This window comes from Ailuropoda melanoleuca, chromosome 10 (assembly GCF_002007445.2).
Source record: "Ailuropoda melanoleuca isolate Jingjing chromosome 10, ASM200744v2, whole genome shotgun sequence".
Classification (NCBI taxonomy): Eukaryota; Metazoa; Chordata; class Mammalia; order Carnivora; family Ursidae; genus Ailuropoda; species Ailuropoda melanoleuca.
Window position 1 is genome coordinate 35,904,908 of NC_048227.1, and position 22,254 is coordinate 35,927,161.

Here is a 22,254-nt window from a genome sequence, read left to right on the forward strand (position 1 = left end):
CTGTCAAGGTAGGCTTGTATTTCTCAGTCTCCCTTACATCAAGGTGAGGCTGTATGCCAAACTTATTACCAATGGACAAGAGTGAAAGTGAGGTAGGCAATTTCTGTGTCATGCCCTTAAAAGCAAATTGTGTAAATGTTACCAATTGGTGACGCTAGGTTGACAGGTACATAGGCATTTGCTGCATTACTCTTTGAAATATACAGGTTTGAATTTTTTTTTTAAGTTTTTTTTTTTTTTTAAATTTGTGTGTGTGAGAGAGAGAGGGAGAGCGCACAAACAGGGGAAGCGGCAGGTAGAGGGAGAAGCAGGGTCCCCCCTCAGCTAGGAGCCCAAGGTGGGACTCAATCCCAGGACCCTGGGACTATGACCTGAGCTGAAGGCAGACACTTAACCGACTGAGCCACCCAGGCGTCCCAGGTTTGAATTTTTTTTTTTTGTAATAAAGAGATGAAGTTTAATAAAAGGAAATTGCTTGCTTTCCTCCTCTTCTTTCTCCCCTTTCCCTGTATTCCCATCCATAGAAAATGGATGCAGTGATAAACCCCTTCAGTAACACAGGAGAACTGAAACGCTACCTATGTCCTTGCTACTTAGAGTGTGGTCTGTGGTCCAGCAGCAGCAGCAGCAGCCCTGGGAGCTTGTTAAAAATATGGAACCTCAGGGTCACCTGGGTGGCTCAGTCGTTAGGCATCTGCCTTCAGCTCAGGTCATGATCCCAGGGTCCTGGGATGGAGCCCTACATCGGGCTCCCTGCTCAGCGGGAAGCCTGCTTCTCCCTCTCCCATTTGCCCTGCTTGTTTTCCCTCTCTCACTGTGTCTCTCTGTCAAATAAATAAAATCTTTAAAAACAAAAAATGGAACCTCATACTGCAGCCAGATTGAATCAGAATTTGCATTTAACTAAGAACCTACGTTTAACAGGATCCCTAGCTGATTCAGGAACCTTAAAACATTGGAAGGTTGAAACACTGAAACATTAAAGTTTGAGAAGCCCTCCCTATGTGATGACAGAGGCATAACATTCTGTTGTTTCCAGGGTTCTATGCACAGTACTTTAGGATGAACTGCCAAAACAGAGAAGGGCATATACATCCATTCAAACTTTAAAAACACTCTTTTTAAAACCAAATGAGAAAATATTTTCCCAAGGGCTTACATATTTGCCAAGCACTGCGTTAAGCTTCTAACATAGGATCTCTTTTATCCTCAGGGCAAGAAGGTACCACATGTTACTACGTGTTACTACAAGGATTATTCAAGGTAGTTGTCCTCTTAAAAAAACCATTCCACCCCCAAAATGGTCCCTAATTGGTTTAACCAATTAGTCCTCCCCTTGAGACGCCTGGGTGGCTCAGTCGGTTAAGCGGGTGCCTTCCGCTCAAGTCTGGGATAGAATCCCACATCGGGGTTCTTGCTCAGTGGGGAGCCTGCTTCTCCCTCTGCCTGCAGCTCCCTCTGCTTTGCTCGTGCACTCTCTCTCTCTCTGAGAAATAAAAATCAATCAATCAATCAATCCAAAGCTCTGGTATATTTAAAAAAAAAAAAAGGTCTCTCAGCTCAGTGATTTGGGTAGTGTGGTCGTCAGTCTCGTCCAGTTCTATTTCATCAGGAGCTGCCTGTTCTGAGCACTCCGTCCACTTCTCCTCCCTCTGGCTGCAAGGCCTCTTCTGCTGTACTGTTATTTTTCTCTTGCCTACTCATGGCCATAGGTCAAGCAGGGAGAAACCTAGAGGCACTACCCTTGCGGAGAGCCAGCAATCTCTACTCCTGTAGCTTGGCCGCCTTCCAAACTGCCAAGCAGAGGCAGTACTCCAGGGAGCACTTGCAGGGAAACCCTCGATTCCTGCCGCCTCAGATGCAGAACCCTTTCCCAGCCTTGGAGACAGGGAGCTAACCAGGCTTCTCTGGGCCGGGTGAGCAGCAAGCCACCACCGACATGGGCTGGTTCTGCCCTTCCCCAGCCCTGGCCTGATTACTCTGCTAATTTTGGAAGGAGTACATATTCACTGTTCTATGAATCTCCAAGGCCAAGATCTCTCCAGAAATTAAGGCATTTAAAATTTCACCTCTCCCTTCTGGTCCCTGGGGTCTCATCTGGCCCGTAAAGGAACAAAGTTAGGTACTACTCTCTTATTCCAACCCTGGGTGATACCACCTACCTAGGGCCCTACTCACTACTCTGTCAATAGATGGACTAGGGTTGGGGAGGAGGATAACAGGGGCCGGCAATCAAGGTTTCCCCTGCAATACCCACACATTCAGATTATAAACAGTATTGCAACTAACAACTTTATAGAGAAACCTGCACACATTGCAGATTCTTTTTTCAGGACAATTCCTAGAATGTTGGTTAAAATTATTTTTTTTAAGATTTATTTATTTTAGAAAGAGAGAGCTGGGGAAGGGGCAAAGCGAGAGCGAGAACCCCAAGGAGACTCCCAATGTGGGGCTCAATCCCACAACCCCAAGATCGTGACCTGAGCCAAAACCAAGAGTTTTTCTAAGAGGACAGCTGGGTTTCAAAAGACCACATAACACTCAACTGACTAAGCCACCCAGGTGCCCCCCAAATTATTTTTAATTGACCACATTTCAATTTGGAAACAAACCCCTGCCCAAAGGTTTTACTAGTTTATTCTGACAGCAAGAGTGAGAAAGCTTCTGTCACATATATCCTCACCAACCTAATATTATTCCTTACCTCTCTGGATCTGGGTGAAAAGATCTCATAATTTTCATGTGTATTTCTTGATAAGTTTGATCACTTGTTCCTATTTTTATTGACCATTTATATTTCTTCTTTATATGATTTTTACAGATGTGTCCAACATGATATTTNTTTACCTTCAAGTAATGTGTTTCTGAAGACATTGTAACAGTGTATTTCCAGGTCCTCCTTCTCATTTCTTTTTTTTAAAAGATTTTATTTATTTATTTGACAGAGATAGAGACAGCCAGCGAGAGAGGGAACACAAGCAGGGGGAGTGGGAGAGGAAGAAGCAGGCTCACAGCAGAGGAGCCTGATGTGGGGCTCGATCCCATAACACCGGGATCACGCCCTGAGCCGAAGGCAGGCGCTTAATGACTGCGCCACCCAGGTGCCCCTCATTTTATTTTATTTTTTTATTTTAAGATTATTTATTTATTTATTTATTTGACATAGAGAGAGACAGCCAGCGAGAGAGGGAACACAGCAGGGGGAGTGGGAGAGGAAGAAGCAGGCTCCCAGCAGAGGAGCCCGATGTGGGGCTTGATCCCAGAACGCCGGGATCACGCCCTGAGCCGAAGGCAGACAACTAACGACTGCGCCACCCAGGCGCCCCTCATTTTATTTTTTTAAAAGTAGGTTCTGATGTGGTTTGAAGTGGTGGGGTTCAGAGCCAACGGGCGAGAAAGAATTCTTGAGATACCTTTGGGGCAAAAAGGCGGTTTTATTAAAGCACAGGGAGAGAACCCTTAGGCAGAAAGATCTGCACCAGCGTCAGAGGGATTATATACTTTCAAGTTGGGAGAGGGTTAGGGATAGCACAAGCCTCCAAGGTATTTTGGAAACAAGGTTTTCAGGACCCTGAGGGGGCTAGCTATTGTTAGGAAAAAGTCATTTATTACTGTTTAGTAAAAATTCAGTCATGAGACCCTTCAGATGTATATCAGTGAGCCATAGGCTTGGAGGATGATTGCTAACATATATCTTGGGGGGTAGAGATAAAGGAAGTGTCCAAAGGAATTTGTATATGTTAAAGCCGACTTACAGGATCCTGGGGAGCGGGGGAGAGGCCGGGCTAAGCTTGCCTTTTGCCCTTACCAAGGTGTCAACATCGAAGCAGTCGAGTTTCTAGAGGAAAGTCCTTCTGCCTGTTTCAAGGGCTTGTCAGTGGGCTGTAAGCAGCAAGGAAATCTAAGTTTCCTCTTTGCCTTTGTTTCCCACATCAGGCTCCATACCCAGCATGGAGCCCAACATAGGGTTTGAACTCACAACCCTGAGATCAAGACCTGAGCCAAGATCAAGAGTCAGATACTTAACTGAGTGAGCCACCCAGGCTCCCCTCACATAAACTTTTTTTAGAAGTATGCATACCCATGGCCAATTTTCAGGAGCACAACAAAAGGAGATATGGTGCAAAGTTTTCCTCTTTCTGACTCTGAGTGCTGGAGTTCTCCAGATAATCACTATTGCCAGGATCCTGGAATCCTCTCGGAGATCTTGTTTACATGCACAAGCGATATGATATTTTCACCAATAAAAAGCAAGTGCGAGGGGCGCCTGGGTGGCACGGCGTTTAAGCGTCTACCTTCGGCTCAGGGCGTGATCCCGGCGTTATGGGATCGAGCCCCATATCAGGCTCCTCCGCTATGAGCCTGCTTCTTCCTCTCCCACTCCCCCTGCTTGTGTTCCCTCTCTTGCTGGCTGTCTCTACCTCTGTCAAATAAATAAATAAATAATCTTTAAAAAAAAAAAAGCGAGTGAGGTGAGGTCGGAGCTTAGATATGGGATTCTGTTCCTTCCTTCTTCCCTCTCAAGAGACCTGGCCACTGTGCCAGGGGCTGTGGGTACAAATGGTGACTGAGATGTATTCTCTGCCTTTGAGCAGATGTATGATTACAAGATGGCCTGATAAGGGTTCCCACAGAGGCAGTCACACAGGACAGTGGGACTTTTAGAACAGACTATGAGTGAATGCCTATTTGCTGAGTGTCTGCCATGCGCTATGCCCTGCGTCACAGTCCTTCCTGAGGGACCCTGTATACTTCCCACCAACTCTGAGAAGTAGGTATGCTTGTCCCCATTTTACAGACCATGATGACTATACTTTCCTGACTCACCCAGGAGGACAGCTGGGTTTCAAAAGGCAGGCTTTCCAGGAAGACCCTGAAAACATTTTTCCAGGGTGTCAGAAATAGACCATGAACAAGCCCCTTCATGGCAAGCACTGTAGATGGTTGACCAGCATCTGCCTGGCCTGAGAGGGCTCTGGACCACCCTGGGAGCACTCCCAGAGGAGGAAAAGGCTCCATGAGACTGGCTTGGGGTGGGGGAGATTATTTTGATTCGTGGTCCTGAAGGGTTTATTAACATTTGCATGGATCAAACCCACTACAACCAAGAACCAAAATTTTTGCTTCCAAAGAAATTCCCTTTTGATGTAAAATGCTGCAAGTGTATCTGTTAGGTCACCAAGGATGATCTTACTTGCTGCAACAGAACCAAGACAGAGGGAGCAGAGGGCAACCATGTGGCCCCTGAGCCAGTCTAGGAGGGTCAGGCCAGCATACTGGCAGGGTCTGGTTCTCCAGTTATATTGTCAGTACACCCTGAGACTGGGCTTACTGCTCAGACTCACAAAGCACTGAGGCTTAAGCCAAAGACTGGCTTATAATGGTTAAGGGTCACTGGAATACTCCTATCCCTGCTCCAGACGCCCCTTCCTCTATTAGGGTTCCTAGGAAGCTAGATCACTAATCAGGAAGTCCTTGGTGAGCAGGGGTACAAGGAAGGGAAACAGAGTTTTAAAGGAGATCTTTTACTCGGGCCCTGGTCCAACACAGCAGAGCCTTCTCTGTCAGGAATGCCTGTCCCATTCGTTCAATGTTCCTTTGCCTAAGCAGTGCTAGGAGGGTGCCAGACTCTTGCTGACTCTTCTTCCTCTTGGTTCCACTCAGACGAGGCCCCTCTGTAAACACGTTCCTTTTCAGACCCACAAATCACAACTTGCTTAACTATCCAGGCTTTTCTTAAAGTTACCTGTTATTTCTGCAGAAATTGATTTCATCNAAGATTTTATTTATTTGACAGAGATAGAGACAGCCAGCGAGAGAGGGAACACAAGCAGGGGGAGTGGGAGAGGAAGAAACAGGCTCATAGCAGAGAAGCCTGATGTGGGACTGGATCCCATGACGCCGGGATCACGCCCTGAGCTGAAGGCAGACGCTCAACCGCTGTGCCACCCAGGCGCCCCTATCCAGGCTTTTCTTAAAGTTACCTGTTATTTCTGCAGAAATTGATTTCATCTCTTGGGGAGCCTGGGTGGCACAGCAGTTAAGCGTCTGCCTTCGGCTCAGGGCGTGATCCTGGAGTCCTGGGATCGAGCCCCACATCAGGCTCCTCCACTATGAGCCTGCTTCTTCCTCTCCCACTCCCCCTGCTTGTGTTCCCTCTCTCGCTGGCTGTCTCTATCTCTGTCAAATAAATAAATAAAATCTAAATAAATAAAATCTTAAAAAAAAAAAAGATATTGATTTCATCTCAATTTTCTCAGCTTAATTCTCAGCATTCAGCCTTACTCCCCTTCTTCCAAGTTCTTGGGAAACATGTCATTGCAGGAAGCTCTATCTGGACTTCGTTGATGTGTCTAATTAATACTTTTATTTAAAAACCTTTCTTTTTTTAAGTAGGCTGCATGCCCAGCATGGAGCCCAACACGGAGCTTGAACTCACAATCCTGAGATCAAGACCTGAGCCGAGATCAAGAGTGGGATGCCCAACCAACTGAGCCACCCAGGCGCCCCTAAAAATCTTTTCAATGATAAAGCTCATACTTTTGAGCACTTCTTATGTGCTAGAGTGTTGTATCACATAGTATCTCATTTAATCATCCTAACAACGACATGAGTTTGAACCTGAGGTATTTACACTCATTGTCCCTCTTCTGCAGCTATGGAAACTGAGACTTCGAGAGGTCAAGTAATGAATACAAGATGTTAGAGCTGTTGAGAGCAATTTCAACCCGTGCAGTCCGACTCCAGACTAGTTTTGGAAGAAATACCTACTCACCGTAATAAGAAAAATAGAGAAGAACATAAAGAAGAAAAAAATTACCATTTGCTCACCAACCCAAGATGATCACTGCACATTTGCCCGTCTCCTTATTGTTCTCTTCAGTACATTTTTAATAATGATAGTATTTTACGTACAGTCTTGTATCCCTTAAAAATTTTTTAATGTTAGTATTTCCCCACGTTGTTTAAAACTCCTGATAGGGCGCCTGGGTGGCTCAGTCGGTTAAGCATCTGCCTTTGGCTCAGGTCATGATCCTAGGGTCCTGGGATTGAGCCCCACATTGGGCTTTCTGCTCAGTGGGGAGCCTGCTTCTTCCTCTCCCTCTGCCTGCTACTCCCCCTGCTTGTGCTCTCTCTCTGTGTCAAATAAATAAATAAAATATTACAAAATAAAATAGTCTACGGCCATACCACCCTGAATGTGCCTGATCTCATCTGATCTCAGAAACAAAATAAAATAAATAAAATAAGAATGTGCCACAATACTATTAAAAAAAATTAAACTCCTTAAAAATAACATGTTAATTGGCTGTAATATTTCCTCCTGAGAAAGAGGAAAAATACTCAGACGTTAGGTCATTTCCAGTTTTTCTCTACTGTACATAACTCTGCAATAAACATTTTCATGATTTTCCATTTTCAACACACTTCCTTATGATAACATGGCACTGATCGCCAGTTGTCTCCAATGTCTACTTCCTTCTTCTTTCTCATTATGATATAACTTGTGGTTTTTAGTTGGGCATGGGCTACTCACATATTGTTTCCTAGCCTCCCTTGAGTTAGGTGTGGTTCTCTGACCATGTGACTAAGTTCTAGCTAATGGGATGTGAACTGAAGTGGCAGGTGCAACATCCAAGTTCTGCCCTGAAAAGAAAGGGACACGCCCTCCTTTTCCTCCTCCTGCTGGCTGCAACTGAGACATATGATAGTAAGCCATGCTGGACTGGGAGTCTGAGAGTCATGAGAGAAAATACCCTACTTGTAGTGAAGCACAAAGCAGAAAGAGCCTGGGTCCCTGGCAGCTTTCCAGGGCACAGCTGTTATACTGGCTTGAATTATATGTGAGAGAAAAATAGATTTCTATTTGTTTAACCCAATGTTATTTTGGGTCTCTGTGTATAGTTAATGGAATCAGATGCCCAATTAATACAGACAGATATCTGTAATTAGATTTACAAGATCAAATGGTATGAATAGTTTTAAAACTCATGCTATACACACTAGGGACAAATTACTTTATAAAATACTTTATAAAATAATATGCTTCTTTGCCCATCTACCAGCAAACCAAAAGCATGTGTTTTACTATCCCCCTCTGTCATTCAGTATTAGTAACTTAAAAAATATTGACTAATGGTGGTTGCGTGGCTCAGTTGGTTAAATGTCTGCCTTCGGCTCAGGTCATGATCCCAGAGTCCTGGGATTGAGTCTCACATCGGGCTCCCTGCTCAGTGGGGAGTCTGCTTCTCCCTCTCCCACCCCCCTGCTGTGTTATCTCTCTCTCTCTCAAATAAATAAATTTTTTAAAAATCTTTAAAAAATATTGACTAATAAAATGGGTTTCATTTCAGTGGGTTTCCTCTGACTGTGAGCGCATCACCCACAGCAAGACACAGCAGGCTTTCACTCACCCTCTGCAACTCTTCTCCCCGCTCGGGCTGGCTCTGTGCCTCATTCCTCCAGGTACAGCCTTTCTGTCTGCTGCAGTGCAGAAAGAGGCAAGGCCATCACTTCCCTCCTGGCTATGCCATGCTGTTTTTGTTCACTCCTGGGCCAAGTGTTTCAGACAGTTAAACCCCTGATCTCAGAAGGCTCAATGTGAAGGGTCCTTTGGCGGGGGGCGGGGGCAGGGAATTAATTGTCTAAGCATGCTGTCCTCTTGTCTACTCGCCAACCCGTTGTTCCTTCTGTGTCCTCACTGTGCCCAGCCTGCATGCTCTGATCTTATCATCCTCCAGGAGTCTCTGCTTACAGCTTCTATTTGCAAGAATCAATCAGTATCAGTAGGTCCAGAATCTTCCTTTGGAAGCATTTCTAGCCTCAGTGACTGAGAAGGAATTCTGTTAGAGTTGACACAGAGCAAAACCACTTCCTGGTCATAGGATTAATGTATTGGAGGCACAAGTTAGTGCCCTTAGCTCCCTCCCTCTCTTCCTTCCTTCTCTTCTCTTCCTTTCTTCCTCCCTCTTCCCTTCCTTCCACCTTCTTTCCCTCCCTCCTTCCTTCCTCCTTCTTTCTTTTCTTTCCTCCTTCCTCCCTTCCTCTATCTTTTTTCCTCTTTCTTTTTTGAGTCTCTGATGAAGGAATTCCTGCCCAGCTAGAGGTAATCCTAGCTTCAAAGTCCTGAGAGCCTCTTGCTGTGACAGGAAGTCCTGCAGGCATGACCAGTAACCATCATTCCCTTCATTAGAGACTGGAGACTAGTGAGCCAGGGTTCCTAACTGCCCAGAGAGCACAACCCTAACTGGATTCCTGCGAGAAAAGCCTCTTGCTGAACTTGGGAGAAAAAGCTAATCTTGCTTATCTATACTCTTCTGGTACATCCTGATATGGGCCTGCCAATTTCTTGTTGGTATTTACATCTCACGAAAGATACAAAGGCTGTAAAAACCAGAGACATACTTATTTTTAAGGCACAGACCCTGAAAAACAGTACTGTCTGGGAATGTTAAAACCGCCAAATTTAGAGAGCAATTTGTTCTGGAAATTACGTTTAAAATTACCAGGGAGAAATATCTATACTTAAAAGGGAACATTGGTAATCACTGAATGATAAGAATGTGGTGCTTTTATTTTCTATTTTTTTCTTATCTGTATTTTCTAACTTTCTAAAATGCACATATACTGCTTTTCTTTTTTTTTTTTCTTTTTTTTTTTATTTGACAGAGATAGAGACAGCCAGCGAGAGAGGGAACACAAGCAGGGGGAACGGGAGAGGAAGAAGCAGGCTCATAGCTGAGGAGCCCGATGTGGGGCTCGATCCCGTAACGCCGGGATCACGCCCTGAGCTGAAGGCAGACGCCTAACCGCTGTGCCACCCAGGCGCCCCTACATATACTGCTTTTCTAATAATAAAGTTGTTTTTTAAAGACTTTATTTATTTATTTGACACTGAGAGATAATGAGAGACAGAGCATGAGGGGGTGATGGGCAGAGGGAGAGGGAGAAGCAGACCCCCTGCCAAGCAGGAAGCCCCAACCCCCCCCAGGACCCTGAGATCATGACCTAGCTGAATGCTTAATTGACTGAGCCACCCAGACGCTCCTATAAAAAGTTATTTTTAATTTTTAAAAAGATAATATGATCTTCAGAGACACAGCATATCTTTGGCTACAGAAAGAATTTTAATACATACATATTATTATTGATATGTTAAAAGCTGAAATGAAGAAGCTTGTCAGAAGGTTGTAGCAAAAGGACTTTTGAGTTTTGTTTGTTTTTAGGGAGAGAGAGTGGGAGGGCAGGGCAGGGAGGAGGGGGCAAAGGGAGAGAGAGAAACTTAAGCAGTCTCCGTGCACCCCAGGATTTTTTAGTTTTGACTCTCAAAATCTGTTACTTGAGGGGTGCCTGGATGGCTCAGTCAGTTAAGCGTCTGACTCTTGGTTTTGGAGACTGAGCCCTGCATCTGGCTCTGCACTCAGTGTGGAGTCTTCTTGTCCCTCTCCCTCTGCTCCTCTCCCCACTCTCTCTCTCTCACTCTCTCATAAATAAAATCTTTTAAAGAAATCTTTGACTTGAACATAAAATGGATATATAGTCAAGCATCTCTGATTTTTAAAAAACCAAGGTAGGCATATAATTCAGTCTTATTCCTTCAATCTTGGTCTTGAACTTGGTATCTCATCTCTTTCCTTTAACGAGATCAATCTTTCAAGCTCCCTTCTTGATCTACTTGCATAGTTTTGGTAGTTAGAGGGTCAAGGGAAGGTTTAGTTTCCTTTCCCATTTCAGAGATAACCCTCTCTCTGGTTATCCACTGAGTTAATACCACAGGCTTCACTTCTGGTTATCGGAAACTGTGTTTATTTCTTTGTTATGAGACCAAATTTCAAAGGAAAAGGCTACAAGACCCTCTTGTTCTTGGTGAAAGGGTCAAAAATCAAAACCAGGAGAATCTGAGCCCTAAGAGATATCCTTGACGTAAGACTAGCATTATATATGATGCTATTATATATTATATTACACATAAGCACAAAGGGAGGGGCTTAGATGACTGCTTGAGCACTACCATGATTTGATGAGGAACGTGCTTTCAGTTTAGACCTCCATGTACCAGGCTGTTAGGTCTTCTTCAGCATTTAGGCTCTGGATTGGTCTAGCCTGTGGGGAAATTTTTCCTTATCGTTCTTCCACCTGTCCTTTCCCCACCTTTCTCCTTCTCCCTAGGGCCCCTAGATACCTCTTTTGTGACCTATTCTCAGAAGGCCTAGCTCTTGGCTGTCAACAGATGTCACTTGTGGCAGATGCTCTTAGTTACCTATTTGACATCTGTTCTACTTCCTCCTTTTTCTTTTCCAACAGAACCCTGATTTTGTGCAGATAGTTGGTGAGGGGAGGCTGGGTCCTTCCTGCAGTGCCAGGGGGTGAACCATGGTTGGTCAAAACCAATTATAGTGGGTATAGTCTTTTTACCCTTGATAATGATTGGTTTAGGATGGGTATCTGGCACAATGCACGTCTGCATGTATTATGTGGATTCCATTGTCACTCTCATCAACATGCTAAGGATGGCAGAGGAGAAATATGGAAGCACTGGGACCTCGATGATGTCACTGAGCCACTGAATTAACCAATCTGTACCTGCCCTATTTTTGAACATAGTTTTGTTGGGTTTTCTGTTACTTGCAACTGAAACTGTCCTGTCTAATATTCCACCCGTTCCCACTACTTATTTTGCCAATTCTGATAACACTCTTTCAATAACCATGCAACCATTTCTTGAGTAACATTTTAGATACAGGCACATGATTGGCACTAGAATAAGAAAATATATTGGGATTTACCCAGTATTTTCTATTAAGGTATATCTATCATCCTTGCTTTTTCACCTTTGTAAGTTGACACCTTTGTAAACTGACAACTTATTTGAAACTTCCCTCTGAGGAGAAGCATTTGGAACTCTTTGCACCCGAGGAAAGCAAAGTTGTATATTGGCCAAGATGACCCAAGCAATCAGTGGCAAAGCTTGACAATGAACTCAATTTTAAATTCCAAATCCATACACCATGACACCCGGTGTCAGTGAAGTGTAAAATATGTGGCAATGGGACAGGTCGAATGTGAGGCTTAGGCGTCTCGCAAAGCAAGTCAATGGCTCTACTCCCGCTTGAGATTTCGCTGTGGCTCTGAGCCTGATTTGGCTCAGCTCGGCTGCAGCCGCGGGGCACAACGCACCTAGAATGCATTGGGTCAGAGACTAGCAACCTGGTCGAAGCTGATCTGAACTCTGTCCACGCAGAAGACACCCCTTTTCGCCCACGCCCCACAGTCCGCCCGAAATACAGCGGACTTGGCTGCTCAGGCCAAGACTGGGACTTGCATTCCTGGCCACTCCCGACCTCACCCTGGTCGGACCCACTTTTTTTTTTTTTTTTTAGATTTTATTTATTTATTCAACAGAGATAGAGACAGCCAGCGAGAGAGGGAACACAAGCAGGGGGAGTGGGAGAGGAAGAAGCAGGCTCATAGCAGAGGAGCCTGATGTGGGGCTCAATCCCGCAACGCTGGGATCACGCCCTGAGCCGAACGCAGACGCTTAACCGCTGTGCCACCCAGGCGCCCCCGGACCCACTTTTCNGATCCCGCAACGCTGGGATCACGCCCTGAGCCGAAGGCAGACGCTTAACCGCTGTGCCACCCAGGCGCCCCCGACCCACTTTTTGAGCGCACGGGGCACTGCCGCCCGAACCCACATTTCGGTGCCAATAGTCCTTCGGGTTCGGAGTCTCCCTGTCTTCTTGCTTTCCTTCTTCCCTGAAACATTACGTCCTTCCGAGGTCACCTTACCTCTTCACATCCTACCTATTCACTTACCTGCCTGCAGGTAAGCGGGCAGGAGCTCACCCGGGAGACCCAGGCAGCGAAACCGGAAATACTTACTTCGAGAGACGGAAGGAAAACTACAACTCCCAGCATGCCCAGTGAACCATCGGTCCTCTGTTAATGGACTCGGTTGGTCAACACACGAAAAGGGACTGCTCCCTTTGGTATAGCGCTGGCCAATCACAGGGCAGAGCTTCATGAAAGCATGGGGGCGGGCCGTTTCCGGCGGCTTTCCCGGCAGCTCCGGCTTGGAGGAGCGTGGGAGCCTAGCAGTAAGCTGTGCTTTCGGTCTAGAGTGCCAGTCGGGCGTCGCCTTCTGCTCTTTCTGCCCGGGTAGCGGGAGACTTTCTAACATCACTAGTCTCGGAGCGGTAGGTGGTACCTGGCCGGCCCAGGAGTCGGCCCTTCCGAGGCTGGCCTGCGGAGAGGAGCCTTCGGCTCAGGTTTTAAAGGGGTTGGGAAAGCGAGGAAGCCTTGGGAGTGCATGGAGGGGGGCTTTGCAGCCAAACTGGCCCCTCTGAGGATTATTCTGTCCCCTCCTAGATCTGTCTCGAAGTCAGTGTGGCCACTTGAGGAAGACACTCCCACCCCCTGAGATGGCGTCCACGCTTCCGACAACCGGGGGCCAGGTAAGACCAGGTCCCTTCTCGGGGTCCAGTTCCTGTCGCTACTTTCCGGCCTCTGCCTGCCCTCCTTTGGAAGAGGGCCCGTCTCGTTGGGAGGGCTCCCGATCCCCAAATACCCCTTTGATCAAGCTGTCTTTGTCCCTGGACCAGGCACTTGGGAGAAATGGTCTATCACATTCTTCCTTTCAGAACCACCAACCGGGAGCAGGGCCCACTGGAGAAAGCTATCAGAGTACCTCAAAGTGGCTTTCTGGAATGCTGCTCAAACTAGCAGATTTCTAAGCACATCCCACACCTTTTGATAAGCACAGAAACAAAAACCCCAGGTGATTCTTAATCACGTTGAGGTTCTGTTGGTTTATAAGACTGGTAAACTAAGGGAAGGAGAACTAAGCCTGGATATGATTCTAAAGAGAGCTTAGCAGTGAGTGTCATGTGCAAGGAGGAGAGAGACTAGCAAGCAGAAGGATGTTGGGAGAACACTGGAACCCCTGTCCCTTTTCATGATTCTTCCTGGGCTGCTCAGTTTTCTTTCCCTTAGAGCATCTGTATGTAATGGTTTCCCTCCCTGAGAGTTCCCTCATCTTTTCTAGAACTCTCTTCCAGAAATTCTTACAGTTCACCGTCTTGGCCCTTATACCACTGCTTCAAAAATTATGTCCATTTTTACTCCTTCCCAGTTTCCACTACCACCCTTAGAACCCATTTATACACAGTCCCCAGCACTCAGGAATCTTTTACACCAAGCCCCTTCCTCCCTTGGTTCTGATACTCCTAGCTCTTCTCAGTCTTCCTAAACAGAGTGAGGGGGTGGCCTTGGGGCCTCTTGTCCTGAGATGGGCTCTCATGTTGTTTCAGGGGCCAATGCTGTTTGAGGATCTGGCTGTGTATTTTTCTCAAGAGGAGTATGTGAGTCTGCACCCTGCCCAGAGGTCCCTCAGCAGAGACACTATACAGGAGTGTTTCGAGGATATGGCCTTGATGGGTAAGGCAGTTGTTTTTTCCTGGATTTTGGAACTTTACTCAGTTCTAGCAACAGGATTTCATGTCTCATTCACATGTTGGTATGGGGGCATGGGACCTATCTCTGGGTGATCTATGTGGATATGACAAGAACTTGCATGACAGGGAAGTATTCAAAGGAGATGATTTCTAAAAGACAAAAAATCCTATCTGGTACAGTGACTGTGGTTTTGCATAAGACATGGCCATACCCAGTAATCTTCCCAAATATTTGTTAAAGTCAGTTCACAGTTTTACTTGCAAAACCTCATGAGTATATGCTACTATCATCTACTAAAGATTCGAAATTGATTTACTCTTAAGGGGGTGCTATGCCATTTTCACGTAAGGGGAACTATATGCAGAAATGTTCCCATGCCTGAGTAGAGTTTGTCTCTGACTAGGGTTGACTCTTGCTACTATATCATAACTCATGTTTCATATTTCCCACCTCTCTCTTCATCATGTTCATGTTTCCCTGTACCTTCTTGAACATAAGAAGTATAGTTACAGCTATCCTAACATTGTTTCTACTAGTTTCATTCTCTGTGTCATTTCTGGGTCTGTTTCTGTAAATTGATTTTGTTCCTAATTATGGGTCATATTTTTCTGCTTCTATACATGTCTGATAATTTTTGATTGGATGCTAGACATTGTGGGTTTTATGTTGTTGGATGTTCGGTTTTGTTGTATTTTTAAAAATATTTTGGACTTTGCATTTCAGTTACTTGAGATCAGTATGATCCTTTCAGGGCTTGCTTTTTGCTTTGTTAGGGTGTATTCAGAGCAGCCTTCAGTCTAGGGCCCATCTGACGTGCTTTTAAGGCAATGTCTTTCTGAGGATACTGCCTGATACGTTGTGTGTTCCATCTTGGCTGGCAGGAACATGAACTATTGAACTATGTATGATGTGAACTCTGAAGACTGTTCTGTGTGTCTTTTTGATGGTTCTTTTCCCAGTCTAGGGTAGTTTCCTCATGTGCACTTACAGATTAATATTCAGCCCAAGTCTTAACAGGGCCCTACCTAGATGTCCAGAGCTCTGCCTGGGCACCTGCCTTGTCCCCAGTATTTTGTTATCAAATTCTAGCCATCCTGGCATCCCTGAATTTGGTCTCCTCAAGACAGCATAACTACTGGGTATCATTTGGATTCCCACACTACACTGCAGCCCAGAAATCCTTGCTAGGGAGTGCGCTAGGGCAATCACAGGGCTGTTTCTCTGGAAGGAAAGACCCCTTTTATATTGACATGTTGGCTTTACAAATTAAGAATATTTGGACAAATATTTAAAAAGAATGTTTTTTGTCAGCCGTCCAGTGAGACCAGTTATCATTTGGCTGCTTGTATGCATGGCAGCTCTACCTTGATCTTTCCTGCAGGAGAGGTAAAGAAATTTTGAAGAACTCTCCTGGTGACAATAAAGCTATTTCTAATAACCAGGTTGTTTCTCTGCTAGGTAGAATACTCACTCACTTCCTCTCTTTCTTTATCTCTTATTCCAGTTGTGGTTGCTCAGCAGTCACTTAAGATTGCTTAAATGATGAAAAGTTCCTGAGACTCGGGAGACTACCTGGAAACCTCCTCTAGACAGCATCTACCAAGATTGCCCTTAGTTCCTATCCTATAGACCCTAGCTTAGTTACATCTCTTTTCTGCTTTCTCCCCTCACAGGATCACCAACAGCTAGATGCTCTGGGAAGTCAGTAGAGCCTGCTGGCCTGATTTTGTATAGTATGAGTGTCTGGGTTCTAGGATAAGCCATCTACAGATTTTTGGTCCTTGTGTAACTAGCTTGTTCTTTTCCCAGTACCACTTGAGGGTGCTGTCTACGTTTTGCTTTGTTTTGTTTTTATCAACAGGAGGGGAAGGCAAGACTGAGATTTCTCAACAGTTAAATCTAGAGTCTACGGGATTTGAAGAACTTGCCCCAGGAAACTCCTCCATCACTGTGCCCCTTGTCTATTACCCAGAAAAATCTGACACTGGAGTTGGAGACCCAGAAAGGAAAGTATCGGGTGGAGCTCCTGCTTGCAAGAAAAGGTTCATAAGCCTATTAGTTACCATTGAAAACCAAACCCCGTTATTAGAACTATCTCAATGTTTAGGAACCAGAGCACTTTCTGAAATTCTTGAATTTCCTGGGGAAGAAGCCAAAAATTTGTACAAGTGTCCTGAATGTGATGAAAGCTTCAGTGATAACTCACACCTTGTTTTGCATCAGAAAACTCATTCAGGGGAGAAAAAGTATAAATGTGGTGACTGTGGGAAGATTTTCAATCATAGAGCCAACCTGAGGACACACAGGAGGATCCATACTGGCGAGAAGCCTTATAAGTGTGCTGAGTGTGGCAGCAGCTTCCGCCAGCACTCACATCTGTCTCGGCACATGAATATCCACATAAAGGAGAAACCCCACACATGTGGCATATGTGGGAGAGGTTTTATGTGGCTCCCAGCATTGTCACAGCATCAGAAAACCCACGCTGCCAAAAAAGCCTATGAATGTACTGACTGCGGTAAATATTTTGGTCAGAAAACAAATCTTGCTTTGCATGAGAAAATGCACATGTCAGCCACCCAGTACCGATGCACTCACTGTGTGAAGTACTTTGGGCAGCCCTCACACCTTGTCCTCCCCGAGCAGGGCCATGAGGATGACTCTGAACAGTGCAGCGACTGTGGGGAAAATTTACTTTTGTTCTCAAAATTCAAACCCCTAAAATGTCCCGAGTGTGCGAAGACCTTCCTTCGTGTCTCTGAGCTTATTTCCCATCAGAGCATTCATAGAGGGGAAAAGCCCCATAAATGCAAAACATGTGCAAAAAGCTTTATTTTGGACTCAGAGCTTGCATGCCACCAGAAGAGCCACACAGGAGAGGAACCTTTTAAATGTACCATGTGTGGGAAAAGTTTCAGGTTGAATATGCATCTTGTTGTTCATCAGCAAACCCATATGGAAACCACCATGTAAATATAGCAAGTTTTCATTAATGCTGTGCTTGTCAGTATCTATACTGAAAACTGGGGACCAGTTACCCTTTATGTGCCTGGCACTTTACATGCATTCCATGTCACATGTCACTTAGTCTCCACTACAACCTTGCTTTAGGCACTATCATTTCTGTTTTATAACCAAGGAAGCATAATCAATGTCACAGCTAGTGAATGAAGCCAGGATTATAACTCAGTAACTCACTCACTGTTCACATTCCATTTGTATGAGCCAGAGAATGATATGGAACTTTTTTTTAAATTCAGTTTTCATTAAAATGAAAGTCTTCCTAGAAGTCCTTTTAATTTTGTTACGTGGTTTCTGAGTAAGTTTTAGAAGAAGGAGAATTTCCTTTTTTTTCTTTTTGCCAGTTCTGCAGATGTAGTATCTAGGAAAGTAATCTGTCTATTTCTATCTTACACTTTTTTGGGTTATAACTAAATGTAACATTTGTAAGAGATGATATTTCACATGTGAATTTCTGATATGGTTTAGAAGCTTTTGTGCCTGGTGTGAAAAGTTCCCAAATAGTTGGTGGACAAGTTGGTGTCATAACGGCTATTAGTATCCATGGAGTTCCATTCTCAGATCTGATGCCACTGGCCTTTGTGACTCCTTTGCAAGGAATTCTGGCAATCTGACTGAAGCCTTTTCTGGTGCCTGGGCTTGATCTAGGGAAAGATATTTGCTCCTCTCTGGAAGGAGTTACCTGTAAGTTTCGACCAAAGTACATTTCCTGCCTTTCTATGAATAACAGGAACTATTGTTTAGTGAACGTGCTAGATGCTTTAGGTGTATATTATCTAATTTAATCTTCAGGATAAATCTGACAGAGAAAGGGCTATCCTTGTTTCATAAACAAGGAGGCTGAAGCCCGCAGAGGTAAAGACAGTATCTTGCCTAAGACAAAAATAGCCATGTGCTGAAGCTGGCATTTAACCTTGGGTCTCTCTCTGACACTGAAGGTTGTGCATTCTTCAACCCTGTTATGTGTTTGCATTTGTGTTCAGACTGCAAGCAGCCAGGAAGGCTGAGATGATGGGTGAATGAGGGTGGTCATCATGGAGGCTACCTTGTGCACACGCATCCTGGAACCCTTTCATTGCCTTTTTTGCTTTATCCCAAGCCTGACTTAACGTGTGTGGTAATAAAGCAATAGAAAGATTCTCCAGGACTTCCAGTTCAAACTCCCATCCCTATGATCAGATCAGAGATTGCAAACTCTACAGAATACAGTCCTTATGGTTTTAGTTGGATTTTGGTTAAAAAAAATTTCCTCCTGATCTCCAAAGAAAAATACATACAGAAGACTCTTAGAGTTTAACCAAGCTACTTGACAATATAGGTCTTTAGATACTGCTGTTACATGTAAATATAGGAGCAAAATGTTTTTGAATGGAATGGTCACTAATGTTAAAGAGACAGGGAATCTTGTAAATACACATTCATACACAGTTTCTCTTTAAAGCAAAATTGATTGTGTACCTGTTAGCAAAACCAGTTTTTAATGGACTTTTGATCAGGATGTGAGAATGTCTTAATTCTACTGAAATAGTATAGAAGTACAGCATTGACTAAAGCGGGGTTATCACTGGGAAACCTCGTGAGCAATAATAGGCCTCTTTAGAAGAGTAGTACCTGGAAGATGCAGTCTTTCTACAGAACAGCAGATTGGGAACAATATACAAAAAGATGCTGGCTACTGCTGTAAGCTCTTAACACTGTTCAGAGACAAGAAAATACTCCTGGTGAGTAAGGGAAATGGAGACTAACCCAGCTCACCCAATCTCCCCCTTTTTGTTGTTCTTGTTTCTTGTTTGCATAACCACAGTTGAGACCCTGTGCTCTGAATGTCAAGGTCATACTAGAATCTTTTTTCTGATGTCTCCGCTCAATATGAGACACCAGTCTGCTGGGGTTTTAGGGTCCTAAAGAACTGAGATCATCTGTAGGCTGTTCTTCAGCAGAGCTCTGGGGAGTTTAAAATTGTGTAGGAAGATGGTTTCTAGTTAGATTTCTTATCAGCCATCTTTAGGATCTAATAATCTTTGCTACATACCAGAAAGCACTATCCACCAGCTCTCCTGCTTCTGCCTTCAGTGGCTGAACAGAGTTGCAGGGCAGGGAATGAAATTGGGAAAGAGGCCCCTACTTGCACAGTTGCTGCAGAAAGTAAGGAAGACTATCTAAGACTACCTTGGACAGAATGGGGCTGACATAAAAGATGGGAGCTGCCATGCTTTCCTTTGCTCCTATGACAGTATGGGGGAAGGTGAGAATTTATGCCATAAATGCTCTTCTGTGCCTCAATATGGGAAGTCACCTTCCCAGATGAGGCTCCCTTCACAATTAAATTCAGGTTTTACATTTTTTTTTATTTTCCAGATTTTATAAGATTATGCCAAACCTCCGTAAGAGATTTAGAAAAATAGCACTTTTATAAAAACATTAACAGTAATTAAGATGCCTTTTTGGTATAATAACCATTGTTAATGACTGGTATGCAGAAAAAATTAAATATAAATAAAACTTTGAGTGTCAGTTACTGTAAAAGAGGCATATTTTCAAGTGTTGCCTTATTGTGCACTTACACCTAAATACATTTGCTGGATGCAATTCAAGCTGCTCTGAGCCCAAAAAGTCGGAGGAAGGTGTGAGTCCACCAGTGAGATCCATGCTGTTTTTATGATGATGGCTTTTTCACCTTTCTGTTTACAGTGTCAACTGATGAAGCTAGATTTCAGTTTGTCATTAACTCAAAGATATTAGCCTAGTATGTTAGTATTAAGAAATACTGGATAAAAGTTCATAGAGGGGGGCTCCTGGGTGGCACAGCGGTTAAGCGTCTGCCTTTGGCTCAGGGTGTGATCCCAGCGTTATGGGATCGAGCCCCACATCAGGCTCTTTCCACTATGAGCCTGCTTCTTCCTCTCCCACTCCCCCTGCTTGTGTTCCCTCTCTCGCTGGCTGTCTAATAAAAAAAAAAAAGTTAATAGAGGGATGAGAAACGCAGGAGCTATTGTTATGAACAGTTGCTTCACTGCCTTTTGCAGCATGGATGTTGACATACTATGCAGGGTGAGAACTTTGTACTGAAGAAATTGACTTTTGAACAAATGTGTTTTCTGTTGTTGATGCATAAATGAAAATGTGTATCAAACAGTTACTTAATGTGTATTAACAGGGTGTATTAACAGCCATCATTGATACAAACAGCATTATTTCAGTAGATTTCAGATGTCAGCAGTTTATATTTTCAACTAAATAAATTGTGGGATTTAGTCGTTAATCTGGAAGGAGTTGGACTCAATATAGTTTTGTTTAGAGCTTTGTTGCAGTAGTTAATAGGCTATTCACATCTCCCCATTTAATACAGAAGATGACTAACCCAGTATACAGGGAGTGAAAACAAGTGAGATTTTACAGTAAGTGGTGTTTTGAGTCTTTGACTTCTGCGATGCCATATAATTAAGTGGCATTGTTCTGATGACTGCAGCACGATACTGCCGATTTTGCTCAAAGTAATCTGCCAATTTATTGAGTATGTGTACAAGGCAAATTATAGTTTATCTAATTAATCTATTTTGAATGGTTCATTGAACTCGTTATCCTTATAGGATTTCAGCAGTAACGTGTTTTTGCTTTGACCGTCCGGTAAAAAAGGAACAGTGCTCTTCATCTGAAGTATGTATATTCATCTGCTTTAGTTTTGTAGGTTGAGAGAGCTATTGATCTGATGTCAGGATGATCATTACTCATCTTTTCATGCCCATTTGACTACGGTTTTTTGTCTTTTATTTTTTGACATCCCTCCTTGCATTAACACCCTGGGGAGGCTGAGGATATAACATAAATGTATATATAACCCTGAGAATATGCTGTAATCTCTAGTTCGTTTGGATACCACTTGTTATGTGCACTTGTACTGTCTAATGTTTTGATTTTACCGATTTCGGTGTGTTCTCATCCCTCTTATTTCTAGAATGCACGCTCTCACTAGGCTGTGATTAAGTTTATGTGCGGTATGGCATCTAATAAATGGTATTGTCTGAGGATGGCAATGAAGTGAACTTGTTCTGCTAGTGGTTTTGGATGGCAGCGAATTTTGAAGACGGGCGGGGCTGTGGGTATGGAGTGTGAATGCATGATCTCGGCAGGTACAAATCGTTAGCTCCCCGAAACGTAGAAGAAAGTTCCAGCGCAATCCCGTGAGGCAAGCCCCAGACTTCGAAGTCCCCTCCAACCCCGGGTCCGCCGCCGCAGTATGGGGGTCTGGACACCTGCGGCCACGCAGTGCGGCAAAGGCCCGCGTGCTACCCACCCAGCGCCGGGGGTGGAAGCCGGCCTTGCGCCGTACGGCTCCCAGAAGGCTCTGCGCGGTTCCGGAGCGCCCCGGCGGCTAGCGCTTCGCAGCCAGCCGCGCAGGCCGGCGGGAATGCCAGCGAGATGAGGAGCGCTAGAACGGCCCACAGGGCTGGGAACCGGAAATGGGGAGCTCACTTCCGGCGACCCCTTCGCGCAGCACGGCTGCGCGCTCCCGGGCCGCCTGGGGCGGCTGGGACGCGTTCGGTGGTGGGCTTCTGGCGGTGGGCTTGACCTGACTCACAACCCGTTCCGGGCACCCACCGCGGGGCGGTCTCTGCAAACTGGGCGATGGGGCCGAAAGCGTTTGACGACGGGTCCCTCCAGTCTCGCCCTCTGCACCACGGGTATGACTGTTGGGGGCCAGAGGAATCTCCGTCCCTCGACGCTAGGCACAGACCGCGCGCCAATGGCGGGAGGAGCCCGCGCTGCCTTCCAGGCCCG

At 44.9% G+C, this 22,254-nt stretch overlaps 1 protein-coding gene across 2 annotated transcripts; it reads left to right on the plus strand.

Annotated features, from left to right (window-relative positions):
- The first annotated feature begins 13,058 nt into the window (after window positions 1-13,058).
- On the plus strand, window positions 13,059-21,509 carry ZNF597 (zinc finger protein 597). Of its 2 annotated transcripts, none has more exons than XM_019805618.2 (4): window positions 13,059-13,196; window positions 13,369-13,454; window positions 14,310-14,436; window positions 16,316-21,509. In XM_019805618.2, the coding sequence occupies exons 2-4, from the start codon at window positions 13,422-13,424 to the stop codon at window positions 17,425-17,427; spliced, it is 1,272 nt and encodes a 423-aa protein (XP_019661177.2). In that variant the 5' UTR covers window positions 13,059-13,196; window positions 13,369-13,421; the 3' UTR covers window positions 17,428-21,509. The 2 variants fall into 2 exon arrangements, with proteins under 2 accessions (XP_019661177.2, XP_019661176.2); XM_019805617.2 differs by having other exon boundaries at window positions 13,067-13,268.
- Window positions 21,510-22,254: the final 745 nt, after the last annotated feature.

Excerpts from the sequence above, each read along its gene's own strand:
- ZNF597 (XM_019805618.2), top strand. The coding sequence starts at position 13,422 with ATGGCGTCCACGCTTCCGACAACCGGGGGCCAG. Across the intron at positions 13,455-14,309 it reads TTCCGACAACCGGGGGCCAG|GGGCCAATGCTGTTTGAGGA; the intron begins GTAAGACCAGGT and ends ATGTTGTTTCAG. Across the intron at positions 14,437-16,315 it reads CGAGGATATGGCCTTGATGG|GAGGGGAAGGCAAGACTGAG; the intron begins GTAAGGCAGTTG and ends TTTTATCAACAG.